The following is a 13,182-nucleotide window of genomic DNA, read 5'->3' on the forward strand; positions in this document are numbered from 1 at the left end:
GATTTTCAAGGATTACAAGGAGCTCACGGGTATTCAAGTAGTTTCAAGGGCCCTTGAACTTATACTGTCAATATCAAGGATATTCAAGGATTTCAAGGGGCTGTGCGAACCCTGTAATCATCTCAGCTTCAGGCGCATTTTTGGCCGCACACAGTCATTCAATAATTCTGCATTGCCACGCGCCATCGCACTATGGAATAACCTTCCAAATGATATTGTTTCAATAAAAGATTCTGCCAAATTTCGTGAACAATTGCAACTTCATGTTCTCTTGACTTTGTATTAATATATCTTTTTTTTATGATTACCAGTGTTCCTATTTCCCTTCCAATGTACGAATTTACTTGTTTTTTCCTACTATGTAGTTATTTTTATGCCTTATTTATTGCCTTTTTTCTGTAACCCCCCCTACGCAATGCTCCACTGGAGCCTGTGGGGTAATATGAATAAATAAGTATGTGCGGTCTGTAGGCAACAGCGCGTTCAGTGCTCAACAATTGAAACGTGATACTCGAATCGCATGGTCGCCAGCGCATTTTGCACTGACTGTAAGCGCTGGGGACGCCAAACTGATGCATTGTGGTGTAGAGTGAAAGCGAGAACCTTTGCAACATATTATGACTGCATTTGGTCCCACGGCGCTCACCTGTGGCCCGAAAAAAAAAGAGAAAGAAACGGCGGCAGGGGAATGAAGAAATGCCCGAGGTTAAGTTTGGCTTGGCAGGTGTGCGGAAGCTATTAGCAAATATTTCTCCTAGAAAGGCAAATGGGCCAGATGATATAGCAGCAGCAATCATTAGTAATTGTTCTGAATCTTTATGTCTCTATTTTTGCCGCCTTTTCCAAAAGTGTTTAGATATGGGTGCCGTACCTGCCGACTGGAAATTAGCCAATGTTGTGCCTGTATATAAGAGTGGACCTAAAAATTGTGTTGAGAACTACAGACCAGTGTCTTTGACTAGTATTACATGTAAAGTAATGGAGCATGTTATATACAGTTGTATTATGTCACATCTTGTTAAACATAACCTACTGAATATAAACCAACATGGTTTTCGGCAAGGTTTTTCGTGCTCCACGCAACTTGTGGAATTCACACACGACTTGGTACTAGCAATTGACAAAAGGCAAATAATTGATTGCATCTTTCTAGATTTCCGAAAAGCGTTTGACGTTGTGGCTCATGATCTACTTATTAGCAAATTACATGCCTACAAATTAAACAAAAAGGTAATTGCATGGATATCTGAATACCTGTCAAATAGACAACAGTCTGTGGTTCTCAACGGCATATCGTCTGATCTTGCTGCGGTGACCTCTGGAGTGCCCCAGGGCTCAGTCTTGGGGCCTCTCTTATTTTTGTTATATATAAATGATATTACTAGAGGTATTACGTCGACTTTCAGGATGTTCGCCGATGACTGTGTGGTGTATAGGGTTATTGATAGCGATTCTGATTTTTCTTCTCTTCAGACTGACTTGGATAGCGTTTCATCTTGGTGTGCCAAATGGAAAATGTCACTTAACGTTTCTAAATGTTTAAACATCACCTTTACAAGGAAACATTCACACAAGTCATATGAGTACAAAGTAAATGGCGTTACCCTACGCAGGGTTAGCGAATGCAAATACTTAGGTGTTTTGTTTACCTCAGATTTAAGATGGAACAGGCATCTACAGGAGATTAGAAGAAAGGCGGCACGTAAGCTGGGCTTCCTACGTCGAAATTTTGGCCACTTACCTAGTACACTGAAAGAACGACTATATTTTACCCACGTACGTACGGTACTTGAGTACACGTGTGTTTGTTGGGACCCTTATACTGGTGAGTCAGTTAATTTACTTGAAAAAATCCAGAATAGCGCAGTCCGATTTGTATTGGGAAATTACAATACGTAATAACCTCAGTATCACTGAAAGCAAGCGTAAACTTCAGTGGCAGGATTTAAAGGACAGAAGAAAGAACCTTAGACTTAAATTTTTTCATAATATATATTATTTTAAAACAGGCATTGAAAGAGAAAAGTATATTAGGCCACCATCGTATATTTCACGCAGAAGGGACCATAACTTGAAACTTTACGAACTTCCTTTTAAAGGTGATGCCTTGCGATACTCATTTTTTTGTCGAACCACGAGGGACTGGAACGCTCTTCCGTCAAATATTGTAGGTATTGAATCTAATGATGAATTTTACCGCGCTTTGTGTGTTTAAAATTGAAAAACAATTTTTGTCGCGATTTGTATACCCCCCTGCTGTAATGCCTGCAAAGGCGATGCAGGTACCAAATAAATAAATAAATAAATAAATAAATAAATAAATAAATAAATACAACGATTCCCGGTACACCAAGGTTGAGCACATAATATATTTAAGGGCTCACGCTCGCGTAGTCTCATTTCATTCGTTGACGACTGTAGAACGAACTCACGTACGCAGCCAAACAAGCTAATCACAGCGATACAAACATGCCGGACGCCATTTGCGAGCCGGATGTTTACATCATGTGGCTTACATTCAAGTGCATGCAGCGCTGCCTTGTGTCGTATTTTGATTGGCTGCAACAAATCGGGCGGCTTGTCCGTGCGGCAAAATCAGTCATAGTTACTTTTTCCAAAGGCAGCAAGTGTATATCAGTATTTCACGCGTCGCGCGCTCCTTTATTTGCAGAGTGCGGTAACGTGGCCAAAGTCATGCAATGTGGAGAAGCCATCACTAAGGCACCGATATAGAGGCTAGCGCAGATAAATATGGTGATAAGAGCGCGCCGTGCACTGCATCGCCACAGCTTGACAGCTTCTGTGTGTGGATGAGTGCACACATAAGTGCTTCTGAAATTGGTATTGTCATTTCTATGCAATATTTGATAAAGGCTTTCCCTTTCTCATTCATGTTTGCTGGCAAGTACAAGGTTTGTTAGGTGCCCTTACTGTACTCTCTGCAGCAAGGTATTCGAAGAAAAGCTACCCCTGGCACATACAGAATTATTCTGTTGTGAAGCAGCCATCTATCATTGTTAAATTATTCAAACTTGTTTATTTTGCGATCAGGTAATTCTCAAGTGTCCAAGATAAAGTGGGAAAACAAGGGGAATGCGGGAGATGGCGATTCAAGACGATGAGCAACATGAGAACAAGGTGGGAGCAGGAGCCAACGTTTCGACAAGTGGACTTGTCTTCAAGGCGACGACATTATGTCGCCTTGAAGAAGACAAGTTCACTTGTCGAAACGATGGCTCCTGCTCTCACCTTGTTCTCGTGTTACTCAAGATAAAGTGGGTCAAACGTGCACCTGTTGCTGGTATTGCACTGGTTCCAGCTCTTGCAAGCATGGGGAATGCTTTTCCTTCATAGTTATGGTTCAAGTACAAGATGGCGGACCTCTATGCAAGTGTGCTTCCCCCAGGAGCATATACAGTAACTCTAATCCTAGACCAATTGTGCACACTATCTAGTTTTCCATTTGCCTTGCGCACTTTCAGTGCAGTGTGACAATGCAGTGTGACAATGCCTACAACTGAATGGAGAACCATGGCTTGCGTGTGATCTGTACATGGAATATTGCATAAATTTTGACTATCAAAAAGACTTCAGAGAGCACCATGCCAAGGCCAATGGAAGTCAATGGCATACCCTGGTGCAAGCAGGGCGACAGTGGCGCATGATGTCTACGCTAATCGCAAGAAAACTGTAAACAGACGTGAAACCGATCCTCTCGAGTGTGAAGATAACATTGTTCTGCGTGGCAATCAAGCCAGCTGGTCTGCATGCAACCCAACTGCATTAGGGGCAGCTTCACACTAGTGGTGCGAAGACTGGCTAAACAGTGAAGCTGGCGGCCCCACCTAGCTTTATCTCGGTTCGGCCAGGTTTCTGCGAGGTTATGCTTCGAGACTTGGACACGTTTTGCACAACATCACCCCGGAATCATCGACAGCCCAAGGAGCAATGAACACTCGGTCATTAAAATATCGGGACGCCTCTGCACACTCAAACGCTATTGCTCGGTTTCGCGCGCTCGTAACTCCGGATCCTTTGTGAATCGCCGACGCTTTTTGCCGACGTTTCGCCGACGCTGCGGCGGCGCGATACTCAAGATACTTTACACGGTGTGGTGATGTCATGGCTCGGCAAAGCTAAGGCGAAGCGATGCGGCGCACGCAATGACGTCACGGCTCACGCAGCTGTGGCGAGGCTCGGCGCGGTCGGCGCAGCTGGGGCATTGCTAGGCCACGCAGGCCTGGCGATGGCCAGGCCATCCTCGAGCGTAAACACCTTTACTAGTTCACAGGGTATGTACCATTGCGCTTGGACCCTTTCTGCACCTATCGTCAGGATTGGCCCACATTTTCTGTCGGCACGAAACGGACTTATGAAAAGCTTAACAGCTCCGCTGTAAAAAAGTATAGGTCGGCCTCCAACAAAGGGCCACATTACCAGCCAGCCGTTGAATACATAATGAAACATCAGGCAGCATCCACAAGTCAAAACAAAACTTTTATTATTTATTAAGGCACCTTCATGTATGCTGTGTAATACTGCACAAGAGAAGGAATATGATCGTGGGAAACCAACTGCATCTACATCAAAGTTAAACTAATACAGCAGGAACACCTTCAGCATACTCCAGCAATGCATGCTGTTCGACATGCGTGAAGAAAATGGATGCCACCACCAGTTGCCACAGCACCAAGTGTATCCTGCGTGTGGTGGCACTGGCAAGCTGGCATTCACCTGCACTACACTGCCAACTCTAGTGCCATTAAAATTGCAACCACACAAATGCCAAAAACAATAGCGAGTGCCAGCAAATTTTGAATCCCACCACACAGAATACTGAAAGCGAGAAAGAGCAAATAATGTGTAGCATTGACTCAAAAGCTGTCTGGGCTTCACAGCCAGTCACCAAGTGCCAGTGCAACAATGTGATCCTTTTGCACTATACTTGCATAGGCATATTGTTTAAACAAAACTTAATGCCTTTCTATTGCATGTCACCTGCAAGGGGTGCCGAAGCTTCATCAGTGAAGAAGCATCAACATGTCTTGCTTCATTGTCTATGCACGAAATGACCAACAGGCTATTTCTTGGAAAAATCTGCCAGGCCATACAGCAAGCTCTGAAGAAGGCAGGACAATGCTTTACATGGCTAAACTTATCAAATGGACAGGACTGCTTTGAAATTTTCACTACACATTGGTTCAGTCCAAACTAGCATCAGCACATTTCACTCACACAAATCAGCTAAAAAGGCCTATCGCAATATTAACCCTAGAGGAAACAAAAAGCTGATATTGGGGCAACGTGCTGCCAGTGGTTCAGCAAACTCAGTGCTACTTAGTAGCTTGTCTTTAACATTATTATCAATGAGAAAATGCTTTGCACTCCAGCATAATGATAGGTTTTAGAGCTTGTACATTTTTGGCACTGAGGCACAACTCAGTGCCCAGCTGCCAGATGCACTGCACTGCATGGCCGCAAAGTACAAACTTTACACATTGCATGTGCACATAAGGTGCCAGAAAGCATGGAGCATATTGCAGCACAGAAGGAGTCTCACCATACCAGGCCAGTTTCAGAAAAAAAAACTAGAACCAGGAGTGCATGATGTGCAAGGCTTGCCACAATGGCACCCGGGTGTGTGTGATCTAATAAACAAATGTTTGCCTCCCACAGTGGCCTGAGGAAAACATTGTCCTGGTGGTGAAACAATTATTTAATGGAACCTACGCTTGTCTCGGTATTACTATCACGATAATATCCTACCACCTGGAGCGAGACAAAATTCACCTAGTCAAGGCAAGAAGAGGCTGCCACCATCACAGAGCACTCAATCCCTCAAAAATGAGAGTGAACCCATCTGCTGACGCTATAACAAGGCATCTACAATCTTGCGGCTCAAGGATGGCTTCCCGACTGAGCCACAAATCCGTGGAGATTGCAACAAAGCCCTACGCTATTGATGCTATTTACAGTGACTTTAATAAGAAGAGGTCAACTCTAGTGCACTATGACAAAAGTAGCTCGGCTGTCTTTAGAGGGGGATCTGCTGCTTTGAGCTGAGCCAAAGTTGAGACACTTCCTAAAACGATGCACCCATATGAATCCCTGAATGAAAAGACCTAAGTAGCTAGCTCCCTCTAGTATATGTGCAGCAGTTCCACCTAAGCAGAGAACAGAAGACAGCCACCTCAAACGAAAGTGTGTCCATACCATAGTCAATGGCACCTGGACAACACCCACAGCTCTGAGTACAAACACAGCCCTTTAGTGAGACAAGCAATTTGGTCCACGTGACCATCCTCAAAAGTGGCGGTCCAGGAAGGGGGCACAAACCAAGGCACTCGATAGGAAACAAGAGAAAAAGCAACACAATGTCAACAGCACAACCATGCAAACTTGCAGCAGTGGACAAAAAGTATCCCCCAATATCTTCATGTGAGGAGACCCCAGCGGTCTCAGCACAAATGTGCTGCTCTACTGTTGAACACACTTGAGGATGAAGACGTCACAATGCATAGCAACATCTATTTGTTCACATTACAGTCATGCTCAGCATTGGCACATCTTGGCATTGATGTGCCATTTGATGTGTCAGAACACAGTTTGCACCTGAACCCAGCAACAGGACAAAACAACAGGCAAGCTCAGAGCCAGCTAATGATGCACAGCACTGGCTGTTGTACACAGTTCAGGTACGAGCTATGCTGTGACTTCATAGCATCCAGCAACAAAAGTCCGAAGATTAAATGTGTCATATTTGCAAATGGTGGTGCCGATTTGCATACCTCCTTCCTCAAAGCTTCAAAACTGCTGGCAAACCTTTCTATGACAGGCTAACATTCAGCTACACCTTCCCCCCCCAAAAAAAGAAGAAAACAGGGCCTCGCGAGTGAGTTGCATCACTTGCTCTTCGCAGGTGGTTGAGGTGGCCTGGGTAGAGCCTTCATCACAACCACTGACAGGGGCATCCAGCTCAGGTAGATGATGTGCCCAATCCAATAGACTCGGCTGTATGCCTGCACACAAGACAGCAGTGACTCAGATCATTAAGAACAACTTCCTGTTGGCTATAAGCACAAACTGTATTATATCTACAGCATGATCAGACTCTAATGGACAGAGGAATTGCAACTATTGAAGAAAAACTTGCTCATGCAAGTTAGGAGCAATTCACTGCATCAAAAAGCATAAACAACCAGGACGGGAGTAAATACGGCACTCGTTATAACATTAATAAACAGTCTTTTTTTTTTTCCCACAGAAGCTGATGTCAATTTGGCAGGAGGTTCACATGCGAGGATAAAAATATCTGAAATTTTTTATTCATTTGTTTCTTTTGCAGAACCGAATTTCATATTAATATGTAGAGACTAACCTAAAAAACTGCGATCAAAATCTTATCTTTTAATAAAAGCATGGATGTGAACCAAAAAATTCCTTTATATTTGCATGCTGGCGGCCCCTTGTTGGTCAATGTCGTCGATGGCCCACAGCGCATCATCTTCAGTGTCGCCCAGGCAGTTTGAGAGGACTGCTATTCATAAAACTGCTAGTGAACGTGTTGCAGAGAATTGTGGTCCATGCCTCCAGGATCATTGGCACAGCATGCAGATGGACGGCCTGCTGGAGTCTGCTCACAGTTCCCTTCAGTTCCCCTAGGCAGTTCCCCTCGCCAAATAGTGTTACGCTTTTTGAAGTGTGCTTTTTTTATGTGCATGTTTTTCCCCTGTGACTATGCGCATCTCTTGTAGGGGGCACAGCTGTCAAGCCATTTTTCCTGGCTTTTTTTGTCCATGCTCCTCACTGCACACACAATGTCGAATAGACTTGAATGATTGAAATTTAGTAGGGTAGAAACTTGGGCCTGTAGAATCTACTTCTTTTCAGTGTGTCGGCTCGAAGGAATAGAGGACGAAGTCGGGCGCACATGGTGTGCCATTTGTTCCCCGATCGCCATGTATTTTCGCCAGTGTGAATGTTTAAATATATATTACTATGTAGCGTGACTGAATGCGTCACTCATTTACCTAGAAGTGGCCACCACGGTCGCTTTCAAACTGCAACCTTCCATACATCCGCACCGCGCACTTCGATTCCTCTGCAACGCTTGTCATTCATAGAGGCAAGTTATGTCGCATCCACAAGACGCCAATGCTTCCCCCGCCGCTTATGATGCTGCAACCATCAAATTTCCAGACTTTTGGCCGCCAGACCCTGCTCTTTGGCTCGCCACCATCAGAGTGTCTTTTCTGGCGAAATAGTGTCACCTCACAGCAGTCAAAGTTTGACTGCGTTATCGACGCTCTAACAACTTCGAACGCCTCCATCGTTCGTGACATCTTTCTGATGTCAAATCTGTAAGCGCCTTGAAGGCTGCGCTTCTTCGCCGCATGACAGAATCTCACCAACGTTGGATGCAACTTCTGCTCACCACGGAAAAACTTGGCTATCAAAAACCAATTCAATTGCTTCGTCGCATACGGCATCATCTTGGCAACGACTCAGCGTCAGCGGACACTACCATTTTCAGAGAGCTGTTTCTTCAGCAACTGCCTCACCAGGTACGCATGATTCTAAGTGTATCGTCCAGCAACTCGTTTGAAGCTTTAGCTGAGAAAGCAGACAAAATTATGGAAGTTGGCATCCCAGGCATTGCTGCAGTCCACCGTGGTCATGCTGTTGCCGCCCGGGACACACCATCTCTTGATGACCATCTTGAGCGCATCGTTGAGTCGAATGCAAACCTAGTGCGACAGGTCAACAAGCTTACGACTCAGCTGGCGGGATTTCGTCTACAAGCTCCTCGTTCATTACCCGAGCCGCCATTTAATGGGCGCAACCACTGAGTTCCTCCTTCACTGCCTCGGTCGTCTTCAATTTGTCGGTACCATGCTCGTTATGGTGCCTGCACTAGACAATGCCATCCGCCTTGCAATTTCGCGGAAAACTACCAGACATGCACTGAGGACGGCCAGTGTTGTCGGCCCCAGGACCAGCTGTCTCTTCCATGTGACCAACTGCGTAACCAAGGTTCGCTACCTCGTAGACACCAGTGCCGAAAATAAAGTTATTCCGCCTATGTTGACAGACCGTCGCCGACCGTGACCATTCTACGCCTTCACTCACCGCCGTCAATGGCTCAAACATTAAAAGTTACGGTAAACCATCGGTCACTCTGGACATTGGACTGAAGCAGAAATTTCGCTGGTATTTTCTTGTAGCTGACGTTCGAGTTCCCATCATAGGCGCTGACTTTTTGTGGCATTTCAAGCTACTCGTTCATGTTAGACAACATCGTCTCATCAACACAGAAACCCACTCGAGTGTCCAAGGCATCTCATCGAATGTTCCACCACTACAGCTTCTCCACACGCACTCCAGTATTCCAACTGCCTGGTCAGCAGTTCTTGCGGAATTTCTGGACCTTTTTCTTCCACACTTCACTGACACACCTGTCGTACATAAAGTGACACACCACATCGTCACGAAAGGCCCACCAGTCTCCGCACGACCTCGTCGCCTAGCACCAGACTGCCTCAAGATTGCTTGCCAAGAATTTGAGCACATGCTCGAACTTTGCTTTGTGCGACTCTTATCCAGCCACATGGTGCCCAAAAGAGTGGTGATTGGAGACCGTGCGGTGATTATCGCGCTCTCAGTGGTGCCACTGATGAACTGAGATTTGGAGCATTCAGACACAGATTTCGGAGCACTTTGGCGCTAATAAATGCTAGCTGCTGGACACGTCCTATGCAATTTCAAACACTTAAAATTTACAAGCGTTATTCCAGAAAGTATTTGCTTGCTGTAAAATAATGTTGATCTGCCTCTAAATACATGAGTTTCCCTTTAATTTAAATGAAGACAACAAACCGGTTCACACAGTGTGCTGTAATTAGTTTATTTCAAGGTAAGTGAAGCTGCTCAGATGTCTTTACATCGTATGATTTTTTCATTGACAGCTGACACTTTGTTATGTTTTCAGCAAGACTCTAGCATCAGTCCGGAACACCTGGCCAGACTCAATGGCATCAATGCTTTTCTGAGCCAGGCCAGCCTTGACGAGCCCCTCGTAACGCTCAATCATTGCTTCAGACGACACCAGGTACTTTTCAATGGTCTGTTTTTCCTCCTAAAGCTGAAGCCTCTGTTCAGCGACTGGCCAATTCACAACTGGGGTCGACCGATTATTTCGACTCCAGCAATTCAGACAAGCTCGATTATTCGGACTACTTTGAGGCGCCATCACTGGTACATAAATTTAAAGTATAAGTACGACCGAAATTTCGAACACCTGAAAGCCCGCCATTCTATATAATTCGGACTCCGACTGCACGACTGCGTGCTAATTTGACCACCGAGTTGAGCGGAAATAGCAATATTTTGGCATCGTCGCTGGCATAGCCGTAGCATGGTGGTCGGCCATGTTGCCGACACTTCCTGGAAACCTAAACTAGCGAAGCCTAGTTAATCAAGCACTGACCGCGCCCAAACCGTCGGGCAAGCGAACTCCGGCAAGCCATTCGGGAGTGCATTTGGGTTGGCTCCGCGTGTCCAGCATTTATTCATTGACGGCTTAAATAGCGACACGGTCGTGGCGACTTCAGTTGTTTAAGTGCGACTACACCCTCGATGTCTCTGCCAGGGACTGTTTCAAAAAAGATATTGTCGCAGTTTTGCCCGAAAGGCGAAGCATCCATTGCGATAGCAAATTAGTAGAGAGCTATACGAAGTAGATATAGCAGTCGGCTGCATAAACATGGACACATTCGTTTACTAACTGAATTAACAAGCATGGTGTCAGAGCACACAAGCAAACATGAATAGATCACACTCGATGACTACAGACAACCAATGTCAAAATGCTGGCATGAAGAAGCGCGGCCGCCACAGCAAGCGAAGGTTCGTGCGGTCTAGAGCATCAACGGAAACTGAGTGGCGAAAGCATAGCGCATACAAAGGTCAGAGCTGTCTGGAGATGGCTTTAAAAATACGGTGCGCACGACAGCCCGCATCGGCGCAAAGTACACAATTGTTAGAATAGTAGAAGTCGCCTCCCCCATCCCTCCCGCACTGCTGTCATGAGTAAGAGCCCTGTGGCGAAATAAAAGAAGAAAAAGACGATTTGAACGGAGCGTTCTGAACGGCGCGAGCGCGCGTGACCCGAGGTATGGTCGAGGCAGAAGCGAGGCTGAGCGAGCATTATCGACGTGGCTCTGGGCCAGGAAGGAGGCATCGTCAGCCATGCTCTGGCGACGGGAGACTTGGAGGTTCGGCCGAGTCCGTGACGCGGGCAGTCCGAGGTGCAGCCGTCGACCTCGGAGACGTTCGAGCGAGGCTCCTTGGACCAGCTGCAGCACCACACGGCATGGCCGGGCACTCCAGAGAGGATCCCCCTTCTTTGGCAGACCAGCGCGTTTGATAATCCCCGGAACGCCACGTCGGCACATTGGCAAAGGAGCTGGACGGAAGCGGCGGCCGAGCACGTCATTATGCCTAACCCGTCAAGCCTCCCGGCCATGTCAGCAACAGTGAGCAGGTCAAACAGGTTTCGAAGACGAGCGAGTGGGAGCGACTTCTATGCAGCAACGATTATGTGACAGTCGGCAAGAACCACAACATGGAGAAAGATCCGACAAGATTCCAGCGGGGAAAATATGTGCAACGAGAACAACGAACTCAGTAAGAGCGTTCCATTCCAGTAGCGCCACAACAGTAGGCCAGAGTTGCCAGACTTTTGAGTAGAAAACGCCCAGAACTATCGTAGACAGAATTAAGGGCATGTTTATTGATTCACTAGGTTGTACATTTATTAGTATTTATGTCTTCAGTGTGTTCTAGTTCAAGTGAGTTTTGTTTTGAGTTTTGGGTTTGCGTGCAATTAAACGTCTGCTTGCTGTGTTGCCATGCGTCTTCCAATCCCATCTCTTTTACCACCCACACGCCTCCGAAATCAGTGACAACACAAAACACCACAACTGCCTACCCACTTTCCTCCTTTCGCGTGGGAGATTGCGTCACCAGTTCTAGTTGCGCCCGGTTGCAAGACATGCATTTGTTCACTAATTTTGTTGTCGCAACACAGCAACACCTCCCACCCACCCACCCACCCACCCATTTTTCGACAATCCCCTTTCCGGGATACTTTCACTTTCACAACACTTCGCCCTACAGGCACTGCATGGACACATCGACGGATGATAGCGTTCCTGGCACACTACCAAGTATGCCGACGCTGACGCTAGTGACGTGAAATCCCTCGAAAGTGAACGTATCCCCGAAAGTGGTCCACCGAGAATAATGTATTTTTTAGCCACTGGCGGAATACAGTTACTTTCTGGTGAATTTGGATATTTCCGAGTGCCAATTATTTGGACATTTAGGCGGTCCCCATCGAGCCCGAATTATCGGCCGCCGTTCGATTTATGAAGCCACTTTAGTCATGCACGCTACGCACATCTGTGGGCCACTGCAGCCACACACGTAATGCGCAGACGCCAATTTTGGCGCACTTCGGCGCAAAACAATGTATTTTTATCAGGATGGCGCAGGAAATCTCATATGGTGCAATCTGGAGCATTTGGCGCAGGAGTGGGAGCACTGCGCTCTGAAGAAAATAACCATTCCCGACCAATACCCGATTTCGCATATGCAGGACTTCACTGTAGCCCTTCACAGCTGTACAATTTTCATTAAAACTGATTTGGTAAAAGCGTACCACCTGATCCCTGTCGAGCCATCCGACATACAGAAGACTGCTACCATCACTCCTTTTGGCCCGTTCGAGTACCTTCGTATGCCGTTTGGACTCGCAATGCGGCGTAGACATTTCAGCATTTTGTTGACGAAGTACTTCGCACCCTCATCTGTTTCTTCATCTATTTAGATGATATCCTTGTCTTCTCCAGCTGCAGTACATCTAAACACAAGAGTCACCTGTGCCAAGTTTTCACACGACTGCGGCCGTACAGTCTTGTTGCCAACGCCACGAAGAGCGAATTCGGCGTCTCAGAGTTAAGACTTCCTTGGCCATCATGTCGACCGTCACGGTATCCGACCGCTTCCCAGTCGTGTCACTGCTATTTCCGAATTTCTACGACTGACAACAGTGAGGAAACTTGACAAGTTTTTAGGACACGTGAATTATTACCGAAGGTTCCTGCCACGCTGCACCACCAC

The 13,182-nt window shown here is 46.3% G+C and overlaps 1 protein-coding gene across 3 annotated transcripts in view; it reads right to left on the minus strand.

The window, feature by feature from the left end:
• Positions 1-4,478: 4,478 nt before the first annotated feature.
• LOC119445386 (lysophospholipid acyltransferase 5-like) overlaps positions 4,479-13,182 on the minus strand; it is a 229,556-nt gene continuing 220,852 nt past the window's right edge. For all 3 annotated transcript variants that reach the window (XM_049664504.1, XM_049664503.1, XM_037709693.2), the window contains one exon: positions 4,479-7,019. In XM_049664504.1, coding sequence (XP_049520461.1) covers positions 6,903-7,019 — 117 coding nt within the window. In that variant the 3' untranslated portion in view covers positions 4,479-6,902. The remainder of the gene's footprint in view (positions 7,020-13,182) is intronic.

This window comes from Dermacentor silvarum, chromosome 3 (genome assembly GCF_013339745.2).
Source record: "Dermacentor silvarum isolate Dsil-2018 chromosome 3, BIME_Dsil_1.4, whole genome shotgun sequence".
NCBI lineage: Eukaryota > Metazoa > Arthropoda > Arachnida > Ixodida > Ixodidae > Dermacentor > Dermacentor silvarum.